Raw genomic sequence first — 25,073 nt, forward strand, 5'->3', positions numbered from 1 at the left:
ACTCGATTAAATGGTTTCCTGGCAGAATTACTTGATAAATGAAGATACCTGCACCACTGTTGATTAATTAAAGCCTATATTTTAGCTGATGTTTTGTGTGTGTTCATTCAGTTACTTAGCATGCTAACTCTGTTAGCTATAACTGTGTGGTAAAGAAGAGGCTTGTTGTTGTCTTCCACTTATGTCATGTTTAACCAATGAAGGGAAAGGTAAACGTCTGATCTTTAGCCTGAAGTAACGTATAGGCATCCTGCAGCGGCTGGGAATGGAACCTGGATTGACCACTTAGTGCTCGGCGACACTAACCACTGTCATAAGCTCCAAAAGCGTCAACCATCACGCCAAGGCCCACCCAGCAGTTTCAGGGCTGCATAGAAATAACTACCCCAGATTAAGTACTTATTTATCCCCCGAAAACGGCAGTGGAGTTCCTGCAGTGCAAAGGCACCTTAACACATGCTGTTGCTTTGATGATGACTTTAGCTGTGTCTTACTGTGAGGTTGGGAGAGCCCGTGACCACGCTGCCATCCTCCAGGTAGTGTGTCTCCGTGTAGTGACTGGCAAACAAGCCCCTGCAGAGATAAGCACACACACAGAGGACATTTGCTCAGAGCAGGAGATACAGAGATACAGCAAAAAGCACTGACACTTTCAATAGCCTATCCCTCGCAATCGCTACATCCCTGCCTCAGAGTGATAACACTACCCCTGAAGAACCAGGCATTGATTTAAGCATGAATCACTCTCACCCTGAGCAGGCCTGTGCTAAATGGGTGTCTGCAGCGGAGGTGGACCCTCTAAATGTTAGAGTAAGGGTGAAAACCGCAGCCTTTCCCGCAATACCATGAGCTCTGAGACTGGCGGGGGGAAGCTCTCTGTCAGCGTAATGGGCCCACTGTCAGACAGCAGGCACTCTACTTAATACCCGTTCCTTTGTGTTTCACTAGCTCACCATGACTTCAAAGGAGAGGGGAAGAAAATGATAGTCTGCAGTTACGTGCGAGTGAAGCCCGGTGAGTGGAGATTGGTGGACATAAATTCAACGGCAGAAGAAGTGGTGAGTCGTGTGTGTGTGCACTTGAGTAGAGAGGGCACAGAGGAATGGCGCTATTTGGCTGTCCTTGGTTTGGAGAAGGTTATCATTAAAGCACCCGAGGAGGGGGTGGGCTGAACCACTTGGGGGCAGGAGGTGACAGTGGGGGTGTATCCTGTAATGGTATGAGCTCACACACAATAGGATCCCTGATGAGATAATTATTACAGCATGTGTATGAGTGTGCATGTGTGTGAGTGTGTGTGTGTGTGTGGGTGTGATTGTAAGTGTGTGTGTGTGTGTGTGTGTGTGTGTGTGTATATATATATATCTGTGTGTGGGTGTGATTGTAAGGGTGTGTGGACACACAAACTGCAGGACACCAGCAGATGGCTGCTCAGTGATAATCCACACCAGCGGAGGCTCCGTGGCGGGCTGGGCTGCCTGACTGACCCCAGAAGACCAGGCGAGAGGTGTGGAGTCACAGGGACGTTCGGTTCACGTCAGACCCAGTCAGCATGACATGTGATGGGCCTTAACAAGCCATAAAGAGCAACAGGGCTGGAGCCCATCTGGAGGCATCAAAGCCATCCACAGAGAGCAGCAAAGACTACACCAGAAAAAAAAAACTCTCACTGTCTCTCTCCCCCGACCAGCAAATGCACTCATTAAGACCTGAAGCCTAACCGCCGTAGGCTGATCCAGGATGGCTAAGACCCAGGCTCGTAAATACAGCCCCCACCCTGACGGAGCATCAGAAGGCTCCAGAAACAAGCAAAGGCGTCTCCACTCATCATCCAACATCTAATTATTCATGATCAGCACGGGTGGATTTGGCAAATATCAGGTCCCACGGGGCCTGGACTTAAGACCTGAGATTTCAATCAGATGTCCATATTTTGTTTGGGTTGTGGTGTGCCGAGTAAATCATTCACACCCCAGAGGGGGTTTAGTTGATCAGTCTGCTGATATAAGAAAGACTGCCTAGGGGTAGTCATACAAACACACACACACACACACACACACACACACACACACACACACACACACAATGCAGGTCTGAAATCCAAACATCACACACCAGCATGCCACGCCACCAGCTGAGCTCATCTCTTCTCATCTCATCTGCTCTGCTCTCTGTGGCGATGGCTGTGTTTGTACCAATCAGCAGGAAATTAATGAAGCACAGGAGGTCAGCTGTTCACACTTAATATGCATTAGCAAGAGGCCCCGCCGCAGGTCACCGCCTCCTACACAACCAACAGCCATTAAGTATGCCTGCCAGCGAGACCACAAAGAGTCAACATTGAATGGAGCACTAAGTACTACTCTCCAGGATTACACCCTTCAACCCCCACACCGACAGGACAATATGACACCAGACACACGTGTGTCCACAGTTTAGGCCACGTCCACACGGATCCTGGATTGCCTGAAACCAGAATTTTTTTGGGATCCAGTACTTTTCTTTATCGCGTCCACACAGTGCCGTGTCACGAAAAATCTGTGCATCCACACAGAAACACTGGAGCAGAGCGGAGTGGTTGAAAAAGCTGTAAATACGTCATGTAGCATGCGCATAAAGTGACAGAAGAAAGAATCGAGATCCAACTAGCAATCTTCCGATTGCTAAACGACTGCTCTATCACCTCATACACTGTTACCACAGCACTTATACAGGACTTTAAAATCACTCACTTCGCCATAACCCTCGTTTGTGTTGTGTTACCGTTTTGAAACTGTCGTCTAAAATAAAATTCTTTACACGTCTGATTTGCTCATATAGGCTATTGATGACACTTTTAAAAACTGGTTCGTTGCAAATAGATTAGGTTAATTAGGGTTCACGCTGAGGTTTGCGAGGCGGGGGGCGTTCACGTCATTGGGTTAGAAAATGTGCAGATCAGGCGTCCACACAAACATGGATTGGCGGTAATCTCTCCACTCTAGAGACCGGATTCAAAAGGTTGCGGATTTGGGGACCCAACCCGCCAGGTTCGTGTGGACGGAAGGCTGATCCAACAATATTTCTTTCCTGATTCAGGCAATTCAGGTTCTGTGTGGACAGGCCCTTAGTGCTTTAGTCTCAAAAGAAGAGTTTGCTATTTCTTTACTTTAAATGAGGACATGAATGGGAGTGTTTTTCTATCCCTTCATGTCTGTAACAGGGATGACAGAGTAACCTTATTCTCATTTCAGACACGAACAGAAAGGGCAGGCAACCTTCAGAGAAAAGAAAAGTGGCGTAATCTTGACAATGCCTGTAACATCCGGTACAATCCAATAACAAAGACAAGCCTCTACTGTGGGGATACCATCTTAGCTGGAAATAATGAACACAAATACAAGCATGTACCAGACATCATTCTAATATCATCTTTGATATTTGTTTTGGTTGCGTAACAAGATCTTCTGAGAGTTTCATCAAGAATCAATTTCAAACAAAGCTTGTTATGTCTCTATTTCTACATACAGGTCTTTAAATAAGATGGATTCATTTTCAGAGCTGGTGTTCAAGGGTGTGTGAAGCCATAACTACTCTGTGTGTTGAAACACAATGCTCTGATGGGGTGTGAGGACTCTTATCAATTCAAACATGGGGATCAATGGAAAGCTGCTGTCTGATCAAGCAAAACACACACACACACACACACACACACACACACACACACACACACACACACACACACACACACACACACACACACACAAACAAACACCCCCCCACACACACACACACACAAACAAGCCATAAACCGACTTTAATTGAGAGTAGTGAAAAAGCATCAGTTTTCACATCAAACATTTAATATGAGAGCATGCTGAATCACATGTAAACAGCACACCTCATATATATCTATATAAGCTGATCCATCACTGATGCATCATTATACCAAGACTACTGGGCTCAGGCATGACATGTCCTCTTTGAACAAGAGACTTTAATTAGTGACAGAGACAACAGATGCCTTGTGTGCTCTAATTAGGCTCCCTCCATTTGCTGTAGCAGAGAGAGCATTAAGGCACATGGAACCAAACAGTGAGGTGGCTGTGGCTGTGGCAGTGGGCTGTGGAAGGAGCGGAGGACTTCAAACCGCAGCCCCACTTTTGATGTAGTCTAGAAGGAGTCAGCGGGACTTCCACTGCAGTCACAAGCTCAAGGCCAGAGTGACGTGTCAGCACGCCACACTGTCTTATTTATCAGGTGGGGGGCTTTTCATGTAGTGAGGGAAAAAAGAGAGACCCACAGCATCCCACAGAAAGTGGAAAATGGAGCCTTGTATCCTTAGAGAGGGGAGGGGAGAATAATGGCAGACGCTGGACCCCTTCCATTAGGTGTTCTGTTAAAGGAGGTCATGGGGAGAGTGAGGTCTTGCTCACAGATAACGGCATGCCAAGTCCATCTGAAGCTGTTTTATTGGCCTTTTTAATGTCCAGAGTAAAATGAAGGCTGCCCTCCCAAGGAGTAGGACAAAGTCACAACAAATCCCCTCTCCCTGATGCAGAGAGTCTTATAAGCAGAGAGAGAGCAGAGAGTCTTAGAGGCAGAGAGAATGCTGTGTGAGTGTGAGTTCCATGTAAAAGCCTTTACTGAAACAGCCTCCATTAAATATTGCTTTCCTGCACCACACTGACACAAGTGTCTTCATTACAGGCGCTTTAATACCAGGTTAATCAATAACCATTGATCCTTGCACCTCTCAACCCCTGATGTCTCATTAAACACAGACAACAACTTAATCTGAGAATTCTATCCAAATCCGGGGGTTAAACATGATAAATGAGGACGGACCCACACATTGCCTGACGAGAAAACCAGAGTCAGAGGTTTGAAAAAGCAAAGCATTGAGAAAATAGTCTATATATCTGCTGTTAGAACATGATTGTTGGAGTACCAGAAGTCATTTTCAACCATTGAAATGAAACACCTCATCTGACATTTGATACTAAAGGCAAGAACAGCTTCTACAACAAAACTGAATACTGATATTTGAAATCAGTCTAGAAAATAGCTTTTTGGCATAAACTTAGTCTTGAGAGCTGCCAGATCTGGGCTGTAATACTCAACAACCTGTCTTTCAGTGAAGGTCAACTCCACATAAAGTGAGTCAAACAACACAGACAATACAAGACAAGGAAGAGAGTTAAAAACAACAATAAAAGGAGAAACATGCTGGCTCAGCCAGCCGTGATTTTATTTACATACGCATTGTGCATCCAAAAGTGAGTTAAGAAGCCCCTTTGAGGCGCCCTGGTCCAAGGACGGATGCTCACTTGAGAATCGGAGCAGAACTGAAAATAAAAAAATAAAAACATGAAGAGAAGACAAAAGAAGGAAAGAATATGGGTGTGTGTGTGGTGGGGGTAGGTGGGTGGCAGAGGGGGGCTCAAATGATTTTCTGAGGAGGTCTGGCAGGGTGACAGCGTAGTCAGCTGTGCTGAAGCCAATCCTGTCTCTTAGAGGCCAGGCTGAAGGCTTCTCATGTTAGCCCTGCCGAGGAAAAATTAGGTCATGTCTACTTTGTCCTTTTTCCAACTTCTTTTTGATTTTCCTCACAAAGAAAAACAATGTACCGGCCCTGTGATGTCTAATTGGAAGCAGGGCAGTTAAAACAGAACACCTATTAGTGACCACGCTGTGCAATTACTGCTTCAAATGACATCTAGACATTGATACTGCTGGGCAGACACATGCCGCCCAAAATTAATGAAGTGTTGTCTCGGTGTATCCACCAGTGATGGATGATACACACCGGCCCCACATGATATCAATTTCCAAGGCAAAGTGATGAATCCCTGCAAAACAATCGCCTGATAATTGGGATTAGAGACTATATGCAATCCTAATGACTAATGAAGAAGGGTGATGGGACAGAGACGGGAGAGAGAGAGAGAGAGAGAGAGAGAGAGAGAGAGAGCGAGAGAGAGAGAGCGAGGAGGGGAAGGCCTGTGGAGATGTTTCAGACACTGAGGGACAGTCATGCCCAGGCAGGTCAGTGGCCGCCTAAAGCCCCAGTGGTTCAAACAGCCACTTGACACACAGAGCTTGTCCATCAACACCTCTATAAATACATCCTTACACATGTGCACACAGATACCAAGAGAGCTCCTTTTTACACTGCCAGTCCTGAGCGCTCTGAAAGTTAAGAACTAGGCCGTTGAGTTACTGATAGAAGGACAGCATTGGTTGCTAACTTTGCAATCAAATGCAAGCAAGAACTCATTACCATAAACACTTACATAATAGATCATGTAAAAAGCCCAGCTTACCTCAGCTACTGTGACCTGTGCATGAGCTGACTTCACATCCTACCTTCTCCCTTTTCACATCTCCACTCCAGAACTCTTTTCCTTTCTAAAATGGCTAAGAGTAGCAGGACACATTGATCCAACAATGCCTTTATCATAGACATGTTCAACTTCTGGTTTTGTCTGTCAGCACTTTAAGCTGACTCACTCTCCAAATAGTGCTCCATGTAGGTTCCCATGGATACCTCTTATGTGCCGCTAGTATAAGGCGATGCTAAGCAGAAGCAAATCTAAATCTCAAGTTCATCCATCTGGAAATGTGAACTTGTGAACCTCATCTGAATCTGATAATAATACTATGCATAACCAGTGGTGGAAGAAGTACTGAAGTTTAGTACTTAAGTAAAAGTACAAGTACCCAGGAAAATGGAAGTAAAAGTAGAAGTAAAAGTACTATGTCAACAATCCTACTTAAGTCAAAAGTAAAAAGTACTCACTTTTAAATTTACTTTAAAAGTAAAAGTAAAAGTACTTACGCAGTGGGTTGTCTCTCAATGTCTAGGCTTCGCCATTTTGATTAAGAAATAGCGACTGGTAATAAATGCCTCTACAGATGTCACTACTAGTAATAATTATAAGCAACAACATTTGTTAATTGGAAAGGTTGGTGTAGCCTACCTATTGGGCCTATTGTCTGTAATACTGTTCACACTCTATCTTACAATTCTGCAGATGACAAGTTATCTACCAGGGATTATTTGCCATTAAGCCAAACCAATAGACACAATTTTATATCTTTTAATCTTTTATTTAATTGTAAACGTGTAAAAAATGGAAATATGAATCATGAAAAACAAATGGAGTTGTTAAACTGGTCAATGCAGAGTTTTATACTCTATTGATTGCAGAAAAGGGGGAAAAAAAACATATTGAGTAACCCAAGACTAGGCATTACGTTTGCATGCCAGGCAATAACCAGTCAATAAAAAAGGCAAATCTTCACGTTAGCTTGACATTGCTAAACTACCAGCTTTATCGTACCACTACGTTAAATAATCAAGGTACAATCGTGTTATTTTGATGCTATTGCTGTATGTCAACATGTATTTTGCTAGATAGCAGTATAAAATCATGTCAGTAACCGCATACGATATGCAAAAGTCATAGACATTAACTTAGCATAGCAAGAACTCCGCATAACTCGACCTGTTTCTCCAAATTTGAAGGCAAAATTTTTTTAGGTAGACGGGAAACGCACTGATACCTCCACGAGTTATTCTTGGGGCCTCTGAACTTGAACATGTCCTCAGATGAGGCTGACTTTGAATCCATGCTGAAAAGTTGTTTGTTAGTCAGGCTGTTTGACGAATGTTTACGCAAAACAGGCAAGACTACCGTAGTGCTGCTGCCAGCTACACACTCTGCTGTCATTGGAGCTGATAGAGCCACCTGATTGGTTGAAACGTCCTAAAGCAACGCAATCCATATTTTCGTGTAGGCAACATTTTGGCGAAACTGTGTTCATAAAATGTAACGAATAACGACACATATTGTAGAAATGTAGCGGAGTAAAAGTATAGATAATAGCTGCAAAATGTAACGAAGTAAAAGTAAAAAGTATGCACTATTATTTTTACTTAAGTAAAGTACAGATACGTAAAAATGTAACGAAGTACAGTAACGAAGTAAAAATACTTCGTTACATTCCACCACTGTGCATAACCAATATAAGGTCCTCATTAGAGTTTGAATTGACACATACATAACTCAGCCTGTGTGTTCTTGGAAATATAAACCTGATCGGAGTATTTACCCTTGGCATACTGAACTAAAAAGTACTTTTCCTCACCAGTGAACTGAAAGGAGCAGTCTAATGTCTGGAACCATAGGCTACAAGCTTTTGAGTGAATACTTGGTTGGACAGGAGAGCTGCTAGATTGTGTCAACATAGTAACATGGAAATATAAAGTAAGGACCCGCTGTGACAGAATGTCATGGAAAGTGAGGACTGGTGCCAGGTTGAGCGTTTAAGCCCACAGCAGTTACACCCTTGGACCAGCGACAAGAGTCCCAGCAAGACTTTTGGCATTTAAGGACTCTGATCTGGAGCCACCGCCACCTCTCCACTCTCCTCCATCTGTCCATTAGCCATGAACGAAGAGGTCTACGTTCACTCAGTTGAGACCCTGATTCACTCTTGCCTCACTCCCCTCTAGTCTGTCTGAAGTACTCTTGTCTCCTGTACACAAATGATGTTTGCAGAGGTCTAACTGAGGAGCAGCTTGTATTCACTATATACCCTATACGCCGATAGATTTGTGACTAGCTTCACAGTGGGGCAGCTTATTTTGATTAGTATGTAATACCATGTGCAGATGTTATAGTAACTGTAAATCATGCTTTGGAATGTTTCGTGAGTTTGGTAGCTGTCTATGTGCTGCAGTGTTTTTAATGATGAACATGACTGCTTGCGATGTAGCATCTGAACTTTTTGCACCCTCTGCACTTTAGAGGTACTATAATGTATTAAATCATGCGTTTGACAGATACTTCTAGTCTTTTAGGCAGCCGAAGAGGCTTTTTTATTCACAAATTGCTGCCAAATGATAATTTCAGTTAACAATTTTGAGGCACAATGAGTCGCTCCTTGCCACACATTAAAGCAGAGCTGTAAGCAGTGTTAGCACGCTCCTCTTCCCTTGAATGTGTAGTGCACAAAAAAAAACTGTCAGGCAGCGATGCCCATCTCCTTTGGAAGTGTCTTCACTTTAATACAAGCAGACGATGATGAAACATCATCAGAGCCCAGGATAATCCCAGGGATCATTGGGTTTCATCAGAGCATCCACTGTCAAGATGTCTATCAGAATGTGGAGCCAGCAAGCTTCAGTATTCCTCAAAGATATCACTCACAATAGTTCAAGAAGGAAAGCAATCACTTCAGGTTGACAGAGATTAATCTAAAATGTAACAGATTTAACAGTTTTAGGTTAACAGTTTTAAGCAACTATCTTTTATCTGGTTGGAAGAGATGATACATGCCTTATGAGACATCCAGACGTCTGATTATTAGCCTGTGTGAGACATAACAACACATCACGTCTCGGTAACTCAGAGGGACCTGATGGATGAGTCTGAATCCCTGCTGGAGATGTTTGTTTGCCTCCGGCTCTTTCATTGTCACCCCCTTCTCTCTGGGTCTATTCCTCCTTTCGATGCATCAGCACAGCCACAGAGTGCCTTGCGGTGCAGTACACAGATCCAAGAGCACTATGCTCTCTCAGGTGGGGCTAATGGCAACCATAAGGCTGAGGCGGATCACACTGAGGGGACCAGAGCTGCCATCATCTAACAGCAGATGATGCCTCAGAGCCTGAGAGGCTATGACAGAGATGGCTGATTATGTGATTCATGTGGCGGCTTTCAAAATGATGACATGCCCCATCTCTCCCTCTTTCTCTCTCGCCCTCTTACCCCCTATGATGGGCCCTTTTAAATGGGGACATTAGCTGGGTAGTGCAGTAATGACTCCATGACTTCACCCCAGGCAGATTATGGACGAAGTCGACGGGTTTCACTATGTCACTGTTCCATTTCCAGCCATCTGCAAGTATATATAACATGCTTTGATGGGCTTTATTTACCCTGGGATGTTTTGTTTTTTCCCAGCAAGGCTCCACACATGTCGCTAGCAGTCGCGCATGACCTCATTCATTCCCACAACACCCCACTGTCTGCACCATGTGTCGTAAAAAGGAACACGGCGACACAACAGACTAGCTCCGCTCAGAAGAAGGACAATCAAAAGCACTCCATAGGTCAAAGCGGGGGTAAACATTCCCTGATTTTGGAAATCGACCAGTAAGGGACATTGAGGTTTTTTTTTGTTTTTATTGCTGATGATATCACCTTCCAATCCTGGGGTAATGGAAAGTATTAGCGATCATATGTTCCAAATCAAAGGCACTTTCTATCACACTCAGCCTCTGAGATCTCTGGATAATTTCAACATAAATTGTTCAATCAACAGCGGCTTTGGGCTCAAATGCACAGATGCTAACACTTAAAAAACAAACTTCATGGAGATTGACTAAGTTGTACAAGTCGACACAATTAATTACCACATATGGAGTTAGAAGAGTTTTTTAAAGAAAAAAAAAAAGAAAATCCTTTTAGTGTTTCCAACTGAGGCTATTTGTTGTATGGGCCAATGAAGGCGTTTGAGAGAGTCTGAGGCCAGCGCGAGCCCGAGTCCTCCCAGAGAACATCCTCATAGAGTCCCACATGTTCTCCGCTTTACAAGATAGGAACTTCCAGTGCTGCTTCCCCTGCCCACTGGGGCTGTTCTGCTGTGAACACTCTCTTCTTTCTATCGCTCTCTTCCTTGGAAGTCCCATTTGGAAAGCCCTATTTGGACTGTTTGTTCTCTTTGCTTTGTCCCACATCTCACTAGAAAATATAAGGATGACAGACTAAATGAATCTTGTTCTTTCAACGAGGCAATTAGTAATACTGCTTTTTGCCGACATATGATACGGCTTACTGAAGTCTTCATTCGAATTGAGGCTACATGACTTCATCAATTTCAAATTTGGGTGTGGAAACAGCTCAACAGTTCTTCCCAGACTGTGAGGGGCTTGTAATAAATTGTGTTATATTTATGGATGAAAATGTTTGGAGTTGTATTCTCCTGTGTGTTATGCTGTGTCAGTTCTTTGTGGCTGGAAACAGAGCAGATATCATATTTATGAGCTAAACTGGATGCAGTCTAGACCGGGGAGCAGTGGAAAACCTGACTTTTTGTGTCATGAGACACCTGAACTGAACAATGGATTGTGTCTGGGGGTATTTGCATTCTTTATACTCTTTCTCTTTCTCTTTCCCTCTCTCTCTCTCTCTCTCTCTTGTGTGCTTTACTTTTTAAGTCATTATTTTCAGGCCAGCTTTTAATTTGAGTTGGAGGAGAGAATTGGTGCAGAAAACTGGGTAATTTTAAGGAAGGGTCATGCTAGTGCTAGGCTTTGAGGTTTTCCCATTAATGCAGATTTCTTCCAATTCACAGGAATTGGCCCTGAGCCGCGCGCGAGCACATCTATATTCATAGCAGTCTCGTACTGGAACTAATGACTGACTTGGGAACTTCAAACAATCAACTCCATTATTCTTTTTAACACAATAAATGTATGCATAAAAAGCCCCCATGCAATTAATGGAACCTGTTTGGCAATGTGGCCTTCCTTACTTGCCCCCCCCCCCCACCCCCTTCCTCTAGTGCACCGGCTAAAGGAAAATCAAACAATTAAGAGCAGAATAATTTTCCGTTCAGTTATCCGGTTGTTCATTGGTTTGGTCTTTCCTCTTCTCACATGGACTTCCTCCACATCAGCGAGAGTGGAATGTCTACTTTAATCCTCCAGTGCCCACAAGCAGTTCCTCTGAAACCAGAACCCAACTCACATCAGTGGGCAGGCCAGAACTCTGACCTCACATCTCATTTGCCCCGGTGATGACTGACAGGTGCGGAGCGCAGCGGAGGATGTACACAGAAACAAGTGAAGGGAAGACACTGGTGGGGGGAGTCACGAGGGGATGCCAGGCCGCAGCAGGGGGGGTAGGGGTTAAAGAGGAAGGAGAGTCTGCAAACTGAGACTAACTGATGAAAGCAGCCATCTTTAGATCAGCCTTATCCTTCTGTCCTCTGGAGCAAAGATAGGATATGCAGTCACTGCTGAGCCTCTGGACATATTTGCCTTGTATTGCGTGAGCTCTGGCAGCGTGAAGAAGAATACTGAAACACTCTCCCTTTAGTCTCAGAGGGGATGAAATGATGAAATATCACTGATACGGATGAACAGATCTAAGACTAACTTTACACACTAGGGGGAAGACCAGTGTCCTTTCAGGTTGGTTTCTCAACATTTCCACCTCGGTCTAAGAGTTTCTCGCTACCATGTGAAGTGTCTTTGTGCCAATGTCATTCGAAAGCCTTATGAAAATCCAATCCAATTGAATTGAACAGAGTTTAATTAATGCTATCCTATCACCACAGTCCCTATAGCCTGCTATCCCTCTCTCCAACAGTAAATGTCCCCGCTCCCCCCAGGCCAGCCCAGTTAGCGCTACACCTCCTGCCTCCTGCTCCTTCATCACCTCAGCGCCCTCTCCCTGACCTCCTCCTTAGTAAGACCTAGAGGACGGTGGCTCTCCACTCCGCTCCCCTCTGCTCCATGCTTCTCCTGACAGGCGGTGTCAGGTCCTCGTGTCCCCCAGCCCTCCACAGCCTCTCCATCACATCCTGGCAGCTCGTGTTGTTGTTGGCCGGCGGGAGCCGCTGACGCATCCTTCAGCCCGCTGCCCTCGCCGCTGGAGGGATTAGGTGAGAATGAGGAGTGATAGAGAAAAAGGAGAGAGAACCGATAGACAGAGAGAGAGAGCGAGAGAGACAGAGCAAGGGAATGAGGGAAGGGGCCACTGCCGTGACCTCTTCCTTGTGGGAATGAGCAACCATGACGATGGATTAAAGAGCTCCACACTCCGAGAGTCAGACTTAGGTAGCTACAGCTGCACCCAACCACTCCCACGTCTACTACGTCTTGCACGCAAACACCCACCCTTCCTTTAACAGTCACGCCACTTTTCTCCCCCTACATCCTATAATAGTTTGTCTGTCAGCGGTGTGTACAGGGCTGCCATCTCCCCTGAGGGTGTCTATTCCCAGGCACCGGAGACTCCCGTGGCAGACCCCTTCTTTGCAACCCGAGCCGACCCGCACCACTCGGCACCACAACACCAGTCCCCATGCCTCTGCTGCCGGCCAAAGAGTCTGCTTTCTGCATGAGTGTGAGAATCTACCTCGGGGCTCCTACCTGCTCCGCATCATTTCACTTCATCATGCTCTGGCCAGCCGTCTGGACGTGGCTTCAATGTGAGGAGGAGAACCATAAAGGGGATGGGGGGTGGCGGGGAACGAATCCAAAGCCTTAAGTGTTCCCCATCACCCAAGTGGCCCACAGAGCTTTGCCGTTGTCTCGTTGCATTGATTTATGGTCTTCATTCAACCCTCCTAAATTAGCAAACAAAAGGAAAATAACTTAGCATCCATGCACCTAATCACTGTTGCGGGAGTTCAACTTCCCCAGTCGAGAGAGGCTATCTTAAGGGAAGTAGGGGAAATGGAGTTTTGCTATGCTGGTAAACTGGCACGGATGCAAGTTATTTTTTCCTTTCTCTCCCCCCTTCTCTCTCCATCTTTGTCTTTTCTCCCCCCCTAAACACACTCCCCCCACCAACCCCATACACTCCCATACATTTTTCACAATGTCTGTCTACATGAAACACGGAGCAGGATCCCAAAGAGCAGCGGAGAAACGCTTAGATGTTCTGTTCACTGAGCTGAGTGTGTGAGATTGATAGCGGCGATGAGACCAGGGCTTCCCGGCTCGGGCCGCTGACCATAGGAGGCGAGTGGACGGTCAGGCAGGGGTCAGGCAGGGGTCAGCCACACTGCTGGGCTGAGAACAGGATGTTGATGGAGGAAAGACAGGGGGGAAGTGCACACATACAGACAGTGTAACAGCTCATCACTTCAGCACAAGATGGAGTTGAAGTCACTGTACAAGCTCTCTTTTTGGCAGCAGTGGATGCACAGGGTCACCTGACAGGGAACAGGGGCGACAGTGGTACAGGAGGTAGATAAGTTGTTTAGTAATCAGAAGGTTGCTAGTTCGATTCCCCACTGTCAAAGCGTCCTTGAGCAAGACACTGAACCCCTAGTTGCTCCTGATGTGCAGTGTGCCATCAGTGTTAAATGTGTATACATCCTTGTAAGTCGGTTGGATAAAAGCATCTGCTAAATGTAAATGTAATGTAAGATGGATCAGGGCTAAGGCAGTGTAGCATCAGTGCTATATTTCTCTCTGGTTCATGGGTTTTTGTTCTCATACCATGCACTGCAGTGACTTGATTCTGGGATTTTCCTAAGTGGGGGGTGTTGAGGTGTTTCTCTTTGTGCTTGGCTGGCTGATCAGACGAAGTTTTAGAACACACTCCCTCAGGAAACTTCCACGCTAGCCTTCATTCTCCAAACACAAGAAACTTCCGGAAATTGTTGCACAAACAAACAACTTCTGTAGAGAGGGGTCTCCCCAGAGCCCCAATGAAACAGAGCAGAAACAACATACAAGAACAAAACTGGAAAAGGGCAGGTTTGTCATGTTCATTCATGAAATATTCATGTATAGTGTTAAGATATATGACCTCGCCAAACATCTGTTGTGATCTGTCGTGGATTGTTCAGTCATACCTCACCTTAAAAACACATGATGTCAGTTGTTAATAACTCGTATTTAGAGATCAATTAGAAAATTGGCAATGATAATGTGAAGCACTCTGAAGTCATGCTTATTTTAAGTAGGAATGTTTTCTTGAGACTGGAATAATGGTTGCAGCTAGGAGACAAAGAGAGAGAGAGAGAGAGAGAGAGAGAGAGAGAGAGGTACAATGCATACACACACAGACACAGACACACTTACACACACACAGAGACTCAGACTGCTCTGACCATACATTCTTGCTGTAAATACTACTGCAGATAAAGTTGAACAATGTGCTAGTTCCAGGAACATCTGGGCGAAGAAAAAGTTCCAGGAACGTCTGGGCAAAGAAAAAAAAAACATCACATGCTTTTCATTTTTTTGTCATGATACCTCAAATGTCTCATACATTAGTTGTGTGTCCACTTGGCTAAGGCAGATAGCAGTGTATTTATAGGCTAAATGCTCTTAGTCTAAGACTTTTATTTCCTCACGATGACCCTGAGAAGGAACAGTGACCTGAGGAGCTGATGCCGCTCGCTCCATCGGATATTCTAGCTAAATGCATCTCACAGGTGACCCAAATTCAGCTGAAGCATGGCACAACATATGGCAAGAACAGAGAGAAAGGATGAAGTTGGGCGGATGTAAAGTCTGTGTCAGTGTGTGTTTGTGTGGGAGGCATGTGTGTGCATGACGGGGGCGGGGGGTGTGCACATCTGTCTGTTTCTTGTTTTCTCAGACGTCTGAGACAAACTAAACATTGGTCCTTTCCACTGGCACACTCTCTGTGCACGGCTCTGCTGTCTCCTGTCACCCCAAGTCACACTGCAGGAAATCCAAGAGTTGCTCATTGATGGCAGCTGTGAAGAGATCCCACACAAGCCTCGAGAAAGACGGGGCAGCCACAGCAGCACCAGCAGCACCAGCAGCAGAGGGGAGACTCAAGCTCTCTTTGCATCAGAGGGTTTCTAGAGGAGAGAATGTTTCTACCAGATGGACATTCAAAGCACAGCACACTCATCTGGAAATCACCTCAGAGGGGGCAGCCCGTCAAGCCTCCGACCCGAGGAGAAGAGAGGAGAGGAACGGAAAAGAGGAGGAGATGGAGGTCTTAGGGGTGAGGACATGTAGGAAAGAAGGAGACCGATGTTTACTTTGAGAGGGGAATGCAGCATAAGAGAAGCGAATCAGTGACAGTTAGAGCCTAGTGCAAGAGGGGACAGTGGGAGAGAGAAACAGACAGAGGGGTTGATCAGACTAATGGCTAGCCAGACAATACAAAGACAAAAGGAGAAAAGGAAAGATGAGGGAGAAAAAAATGCAGAGGAAAATAGAAGGGTAGAAAGAAGAGGGGAGAGGACAGGGGAGCTGACTTGACTGTTGGCCAGTCAGGCAGTATTGTGTTGTGTATTCACAGATGGGGTGTGTGTGTGTGTGTGTGTGTGTGTGTGTGATGGCAGTGACATGCCCACTCTGCAATTCCTCCGCGGGTACACTAGACCCATTCCAAAGGCTTTCACTGGAACTAGGGCCCCTCTAATTAATCTGAATGTGGAGAAGCAAAGCTGCCTTATTAATTACTGCTCTAAGCTGAGGAATAATTGGAGAAGGTAATTCAAAAAGAGCAAATCAGTTTGAAGGAGGTGGTTAAAAGAGTCTTGTTTTCAGCTGGACTGAGCTGAGTACTAGTTTCAGAATTCTGTCTCTAAAGATCCTCTGAATGTGGAAATAACGGAGGATGTGATGCTCGGTGTTTATGCAATTATTGTACTTGTGTGCATGTGTGATTCACCGGGTTGAAATTCAACCAGCATTTAAGCTTCAGAGATCAAACTAAGGTCAGAGCAAAACATTGAGGCAACACAGAGCTGACACCCCACTGAGCCGTGGGAGAGAGAGATAGAGAGTATGTGTTTGTGTGAGAGAGGGAGAGAGAGAGAGAAGGCGAGCTAGATAGAGAGAGAGAGAGAGAGAGAGAGGGGAGTAAGGAGCTGGCTAAACGAGTGGACTGGGCAGTTTGTTTAGTCTACACAGAGCCCCTGAATAGCAAAGCAAATCTATTTTGTCTGTAGTAAGATGTACTGGCACTTCCTTATCTCTCCTCTGCTCAGCATCTCTGTCTTTTCTCTCTCTCTCTCTCTCTCTCTCTCCGTTTTCATATTGCATCCCCCTCTCACCCCTTTCACTCCCTGTCTCTCTCTCTCCCTCTTTGTCTGTCTGTTCCGCTTAGCCTGCTTCATTCTGACACACTCTCCACTATATCCTACTGCATCTAATCACTTCCCCATTGTGCATCATCCTCATCCTCACCCTTTTTTTCTTTCTAACACTGGTCACAGGTCACCGGGCAAGCTCCCAGTGTGGTGGTGTGTGTGGGGTAGAAAGTGTGTGTGTGAGTGTTGACCAAATGCTGGGCTTGTCAGCAAAAGACCACTGCTAATGAGGGTTCATTACAGCTGAGTTAATGAGAGCAAGGGAGGCACAAACACACACAGACACACAGACACACACACACATACACGCACTGCGTTACGGGAAGCCAAAAAGACGTTACCATGGGAACAGCCCTCGTTCACCTCAATTTCCAATCCATCACTAACCTTAGCAATCCCATCCCGTTCTATTGAGCCCAGGCGAGGGGCAGGAAGAATGAGGCGAGTTGAGAAGAGAGAGAAGCTCCTTTGAGGCCCGGGTTAGACAGCACTGGAGCTCTGTGGGGTGCCCCTCTCACTCTCTACCATGGACCTAATGAATGGAACAGGCTAGGGATACGGCTGACTCTCTAGCTTGAACTCAGAGTTGTGTGAGTGAGTGTGTGTGTGTGTGTGTGTGTGTGTGTGTGTGTGTGTGTGTGTGTGTGTGTGTGTGTGTGTGTGTTTGCCTGCTCAAACCACTGTCGGGACCAGGAGCTTACAGCCCAATTTCTTTTCATATAACCAAGCTTCACTGACAACATTGGGTTTGTAATGATTTAAGGGGGTCCTATCTAGAGTGGTTGAAGCTAAGTTTGTTTTTGTTTAAGACCTTCAGCAGCCATTCAGATAGTCAGACAAGTAGCTCCCTAACTTACGGAGATCCCCTACTGGATGTGTTTTTGCATGTTTGCTGTCTCATAGCACCTGCCTCATCTGTGTGTGTGAGGTGAAGAGCACCTGCCTCATCTGTGTGTGTGAGGTGAAGAGCACCTGTCTCATCTGTGTGTGTGAGGTGAAGAGCATCTGTGTCATCTGTGTGTGTGAGGTGAAGAGCACCTGTCTCATCTGTGTGTGTGAGGTGAAGAGCATCTGTGTCATCTGTGTGTGAGGTGAAGATCCCCCTGGGCTCCTTGTTGTCACTTTTACACTAGTAGACACCTCCTCTGAACTACCTTGCTTTAGTCCTTTCCCTGAACACCGGCACCACACCACTATTGTCCTCCTCCTCTCCCCCTGGTGCCACATCTGGTGAGGGGAGCAAGGTTGGACCTCAGGAGGGGAACTAGACCAAGAATGAATCTTTTTCTGTTTTTTTTGCCTTTTGTCCACAGCTGGTCTAGTTTTCCCAGTGTCAGACAAGCAGACGAATCACCTAAAGGACTCTGTGCTATCAGCATCCCAAGCATGCATCACTGCAGCTGGATCCTGCAGGAAAGGCCACTTCCTGGTGATACGAGGAGAGTTCCTTACAGTTTCCTCCTGTCACTGGAAATAGAACAGACCCCTGCAAGAAACAAATCCAGGCAATCTCCTCCTCTTTCTCCCTTTCTCTGCCAGTCTATACACCTATGTACTGTACCTATGTATCTTTCCCTATCTCTCGCTTCGGTCACTGGAAACAAGGGGACAAGAGCAACATGCAGATAACAAGCTGGAATGGAACACACACTTCCTCTCCCATCCTACATTCTCCATTCTCTTCTGTTCTCACACACACACACACACACACACACACACACACACACACACACACACACACACACACACACAGGACCTTCTGTTCACGTACACCTAGAAAGTTACATACTCTCACGTGTCAAGGGTTTGAGTTGTGCTGAGTTATGGAAAAAGCATACCACTGAAGTCCTCTTTGCCAAAACCAATTCACATCCACATACGTCCCTGCTTTGACCAGCTCACCATTCAGCAGTAACAAGGCCATATGAAGCCTTTAAATCTTGTAGAAATCTAGTGTATATCTTGCTTTAAAAGGAAAACTCTCAGGGCTTTTGTCAGGCTTCACTGCAGCCCATCAAAACAGCAGAAGGAGAGCTGACCTGCTGTGTTGCCGAGCTGAGCTTTGAGCTGCACCTCCCATATTGTTTTGGACAACTTAGAGAAGCCCATGTTTATGTGACCGGAAATGTTACTCAGCTGAAATCGGAGAAATAAAAACTAAACAAATCCATGTGTTCATGTTTTATGATTTCATTTGACAAACTTTCTTTTTCCCCCTCTGCTCTTTTCTACTTCTCTATTTGGTCATGTTTTAACAACTGGGATTCATCAGCAACTCTGGACGGGCTTGCCAGAACTTTTAGACAGAACTTGTTCGTTTCAACTCTGATGTAGGTTCTGTGATACACACGTCGGAACACGCATTGTCAGTCTCCACACACACACACACACACACACACACACACACACACACACACACACACACGCACACGCACAGAAACACACACACAACTCCACTGTCTCACTCTCTTTGTCTCCCTTTATCCTTCTCTTTCTCCTTCTCTGCAACCCAATCCAACCGTCTTGACTACAAACCTCATCACAGATGGCAGAATAGCACAGCGTTCTTCGACATGTCAATCAAGATGTTGCTCATATTTGACTCTATTGTCTTTTGATGAATTTCACATGCTGTCAACCCAGCTCTTTGCCAAAACTCCTCTCTGGAGACTGAGGCCACATATTGATCTGTTTTTTGAAATCCTCCATCACTGTCTTGTTTACCGCTCCGTCTATCTCCCCTCTTTGTCCCTGTGATGAGACTCCAAGTGAAATGATGCATTCGACAACAGCTCAGCAGCGTGAGCAGTGCGGGCCGGATGCACTCCTTCTCCCCGACCTCACCCATGATGGAGCCTGTAATTAGGTGTTGTGTTCAAGCACGGCTGCCTGAGGCTGGAGGCTGTCAGAATGCTCTCCAGAAGCCTGCTCTGACTCCGACACCTCACGTCACGTCACACGTCACACAGGCACACGTTACACATGCCTTGTTAGACTGACACTGCCCCCCCCTCGACCGGAATCTATTTGTTCCTCTTGAGCTTTATCCTCAGCAGAGCGTGTGGTGATCGGCCGGAGCATTCCGACATCTAGGAATGATGGGGCCCTTTGCCTCTGGATCCACCCTAATGGATCACGGAATGTTTGGCTTTTTCTGATGTGAAAACATTAATATTAATTACAAGTGGAAGAATTGAAGAGGAGGGGAGGGCCAAGAATAACAGAAAGAGAAAGAGAGAGAGAGAGAGAGAGAGAGAGAGAGAGAGAGAGAGAGAGCAAGCCCCAGCACTTGCTTACTCATCCAAAAGGTGAGTGAAGTGCTTTTTTTAAACATCCTGCACCTGCTTCAAATGTGGAGACTGAAGCAGAACACACGGAAACACAAGATGTGCGAGCACAGCCAAACTCTCCCCCGGAGCAGCGCACTGCAGGGTGCCAGAGCAGAACAAAACGAGAACAAGAGAGAGGAGGGAGCAGGAACCGGAGACTTTCTCAGCTCAAATATTTACAATGGCGGAAAAAGGGTCGAGCTGGGCAGCCACACTGCCAGTCAGACAAGAAGAGAAATCCTGCAGTTTTCCCTCTCGTCCAGACAAGAGTCTATCAGCAGGTCTTACTGTTTGTACTGAATGTCTATCCATTGTCTTCTACAAAGCTCAACATGTTTAACAGAGACCCTGTTGTCCCATGTTTGACGCAGACATATTTCAGACATATTTTATAGCTTGTGGCATGCCCCTATTTACATGGAATAAACAAGTCGTTTCTAAAGGCCAGGCAAAGAGCTACTGTCTAGCAACATTAGCTTCAGCGCACACTCTGGCATCCATATGGACTGACACCCACAAAACGGCACGCAAGACAGTCTCATTCTCTTCCCCAGCCATCCAGCAGTTTCCTATTAGTGCTGGTTCTTGTCAGAGCTGTAGTTGGAATTGAATGAGGACACTTGTCTTCCAGACCTTTGTTTCAGGACTCTGGTCACGTAAAACCTAAACTGAGATGCTGTATATGTGGTGTGAAAAAAGCGCTTGCTCTGTCATGGAACGCTCAGCCACATCGCTTGCCATGACCATGGCCCCCGGGACCCCGGCATATGTCACTAATTTGTTGTCCAGAGTGCTTCTGTGCCACTCGGAACAAGGGGCCAGCCACGAGAACAGAACCAGGGCCCAGAGCAGCCTCAAGCACAGAACAAGGGGGAGACTTACTCATTCCTCTCCAGCCGGAGCAGCAGCTGCTCACCTTCCGCCTCCACCAGGACCTGCAGGGATGCGGGATGACCCTGAGAGAGAGAGAGAGAGAGAGAGAGAGAGAGAGAGAGAGTAAACTCAGAAGAGCAATTCATCACATTGATATCCTCAGCATCAGCCTTTCTTTCTTCTCTCATTCCACTGTTCATTTGGGTGCACAAAACACGGAATGGTTTTCATGTCAGTCAATGTCTAATGAGATGCTGCTGTTTGATGAAAGCAGACAGAGATCACACACACACACACACACACACACACACACACACGCTGAAGACAGGCATCCCGCCGAGCCACGAGCCCAGCAGAAGGCACCTCATCTAGGGGCTCCGGAGCACGACGGGGAGCACAGTGCCAGCTTTAAGTGAGCTCTGTGTGGAGGAGGAGTGATGAACGCACCGTCAAGTTGTTTTACACGCCGCACACAATCTCTCCCACTGTCTTAGCGTCGTGGCTCACGGGGATTAGCTTTATGTTTCAATTCCAAGTGACATTAATCCATCTTCAACTCTAGGCTCTCAGCGCCTGACTTATGGCTTTGTACGTGGGGGCTTAGCATCTTACTCTACTGGGAAAGGGAATGATAAAAAGTAGTGATGTCTAAATGAACATTCATTTTAAATACAAAAAGTTTTTTTTAATTAACCCGATTAACGCAACTGCCTGAGTTTTGTTTTTGTTATTGGTTTTGTTATTTGTTGAGAATTTAAGCACGCTTGCCAGGGATGAGACAAGCCAGCTGGATGTCCTTGGGCATGATGGTGACTCTCTGGATTGGCGCACAGATTTAGAACAGTGTCCACGAACAGACCAACTAGGTAAGCCTCACTGGCTCCTGAAGAGCCATGACAACAGAGCTCTGTAGTCTTGAAGTCCTGAGTGATGTCTCTGACCAGATGCTGGAAAGGCAGATGGCGGATCAGAACTACGTTCTCTCTCAGAACTCCGTTACTAGGCCTGCAATGCTGAGGCTTGTTCCATGCCACCAGTAGCTGCTGGGTACTTTTCATTGTTGCTACTCTTAATTGGGGATCTTCTGAATAATCCAGAAACAGAAAGTTGGCTAGATAGCAGCCTTGCCTAGATGAGCTCTTCAACCCAGTGGAGTAGCTAAGGACCGGTCTCAGGTCTGTGTTCAAAGTTTAAGAGATGCTATTAAACAACTGTATTTGAATTTAAATATTCTTTCTTCAATTCATTCAATGATTGTACATTTTAATTTCCATTATTACAAGCTTCAGTCTTGAGAAGAAAAGCAATTAATCACGATTAATCACAGCAATTGCACGATTATTTAGTTATTTTTTTCAATCGACTGACAGCACTTACAACAAGGCATCCATCATTTCAGTCACACAGGACACACACACACACACACCAGAGATACATATACACATATAAACATATAAACGTGGAGAAACACAAAAGGATAGGCAAAGTTACACACCTTCATACACTCAAACAGACGCACTCACACAAACACAGACACACACACACACACACACACACACACACACACACACACACACACACACACACACACACATACACACACACACACACACACATACACACACACACACCACAGACATACAGAGATACATATACTCATATAAACATATAAACATATAAACGTGGAGAAACACAAAAGGATAGGCAAAGTTACACACCTTCATACACTCAAACGAACGCACTCACACTCACACACACACACACACACACACACACACACACACACACACACACACACACACACACACACTCTTAGTCAAAGAGGAACACAAACATATGGAATGCCTCCACATTCACGAACACATAGGTTTTAGAGACACTTCCACCTCATCACACACACACACACCCACTGAAGACCACACACACACAAACACACATGGACTCAGAAAGAGGAAGTGAGCTTTGGGGCTCAGCGCAACCCTGGAGAGGATCAGGTCATTGGCAAGTTGGCCAGGTTCAGAGCTGTGGTCAGCAGGACTAAGGGGAGGGGGGTGGAGGGGAGAGGAGAGGAGAGGAGAGGAGAGGAGAGGAGGGGAGGGGAGGGGAGGGGAGGGGAGAGGAGAGGAGAGGAGAGGAGAGGAGAGGAGAGGAGAGGAGGGGAAAGGAGAGGAGAGGAGGGGAGGGAGGAGAGGGAGGGGAGAGGAGAGCAGAGGAGAGGAGGGGAGGGAGGGGAGAGGAGAGCAGAGGACGGCGGTCCGGGCCTTCCTTCCGTCCACCCGCGCAAAACTCATCATTATCATGTTGCACAAGGGGAACCCCAAAGTGCCTCTCATCTTCGCTCCTCTTGAGCCCCCTGTGCTGGCGCCCCTGCTGCCAAGTTCCCCCTCACTTGTCTGGGTGGTCCTCATGCATTGTGCGCCCCCTGCTATAGGCCCCGCACACATACAGTGTGTTCGGCACAACTGGCATGTTGTTTTAATAACCGCGTTGTGAAAACACTACATCGGGGGTAAATGTGCAAAGAAATGCCTAAGAGCAGAAGTTTGGCCAACAGGTCCTTGTTTACTGTGGCACATGTGCTGACTATGATTACAAGCAGGGCGCTGCATCCTGGGCCGGTCGGTTCCCCCTCCACTAAAGACACATGGAGCCAATTTGAGAAGTCGCTGGACCACATAAGTGCTTTTTATCTATACAGGACTCCAATCCCCACGTTGGCTGAGATCTACTCACATCAGGAAACCCATGCAGACCAATTGCTGGGCAGTGCAAATGACTTGCAATCCCTTCGTGAACATGCCAAAAGGATTTTGCTTTTGTAATTTTTCTTTTCCTGAGTACAGAAGAAATATTACTTGTGCAAGGCTGAAGGGTTTATGCAGTCGTGTACCTCCCAGGGTAACACACACCTTTCTGTTGGGGCATGCCAGGAAAAAAGAATTAACTTGTGAATAGACTCTATAACAGCTCGAGGAAACCTGAGAAATGTTTTAAACATGGCTGGCAGCTCCAAGCACCTTTTTGTCTTTCTGTTCTACTTCTTTTTTTTTCTCTCCAGAAATCCATGTCTGGCATGGGTTTTTCCAAATACAGCCGAGAGATCTTGAATTTCTAACATTTCATTGACATTCTCAGCCCTCTCTGTCTCTCCTGCTCCTGCCTCCATTCCTTCTCTCGCTTTCGAGAGGCAAACATGCCCTGACTGTACAGTTTCCCATGTTTGAAATGTGTCGAGGTAAACTTTTGATTCATCCGCTGGTCCTGCCACTTTCCAAACCCTATTTTTCCAGCATGAACCAGGGGGCTTCTGCACACGAGCAGACACCGATCCTGAGTTGAGTTTCCACGCCGAGCCCAGACCAAATATTTGCACTCGCAGGAGAATGTCTCTCTGTCATCTCCTGTTTTCACACTGTTACTGACAACCCTGACACAGTTGTTGACAGTGTTCATGTGATTTTATTGTTGAGCTCCATATACATAAATAACTGCCCCAGATTATACAGAACACAACATGAATGGATGGATCAATATATTAACACATAGACCTGTAGGTAATTACTTATGACATGTTCTTGCACGTGTATATTTCCTGTTCTGTGCATTTCTGAACTGTATTCTGATACATCTCTTTTTGCCTGACATAAAGAAAATCAGATGTAGACCTACCAGTGATGGGAGGTGGGTGATGGGTCTCCGCTGTCCGCCTATGAGCAGAAGAGGTTCTGTGGTCTGAGGGTGGTGAGGTGGAGAGATGGGGCTTTGCTGACTGCTGGGACCAGCAGGGCCAGGTGACTCTATTGAACAGAGCAGAAACAGGATTTCAAACAAAATCAGAGCAAGTCAAAATCATTTCTCTGTCCTCTATTCCCCGCTTCCCCGTTCCCTTCTACTGTTTTAACTCATTCTATTTCATCTATTATTCAGGAACAACTACATCAAAGCACACACTCAATCAAAGCAGGTCAATGTTGTATCAATTGAGCTGTGAAAAAATTGATCCCAAATAAGGTAGTTGGTGACTAGGTTGCTCCATGGTTGTTTGAACTGGTATCTCAA

At 46.0% G+C, this 25,073-nt stretch overlaps 1 protein-coding gene across 1 annotated transcript in view; it reads right to left on the reverse strand.

The window, feature by feature from the left end:
- adam12a (ADAM metallopeptidase domain 12a) overlaps positions 1 to 25,073 on the reverse strand; it is a gene marked incomplete at its 5' end in the record, with an annotated part of 77,963 nt that overhangs the window by 42,053 nt on the left and 10,837 nt on the right. Inside the window, 3 exons of the mRNA XM_080835692.1 lie at positions 495 to 573; positions 21,024 to 21,097; positions 24,684 to 24,811. Coding sequence (XP_080691818.1) covers positions 495 to 573; positions 21,024 to 21,097; positions 24,684 to 24,811 — 281 coding nt within the window. The remainder of the gene's footprint in view (positions 1 to 494; positions 574 to 21,023; positions 21,098 to 24,683; positions 24,812 to 25,073) is intronic.

Source organism: Sprattus sprattus, assembly GCF_963457725.1.
Source record: "Sprattus sprattus genome assembly, chromosome: 3".
Taxonomy (NCBI): Eukaryota; Metazoa; Chordata; class Actinopteri; order Clupeiformes; family Clupeidae; genus Sprattus; species Sprattus sprattus.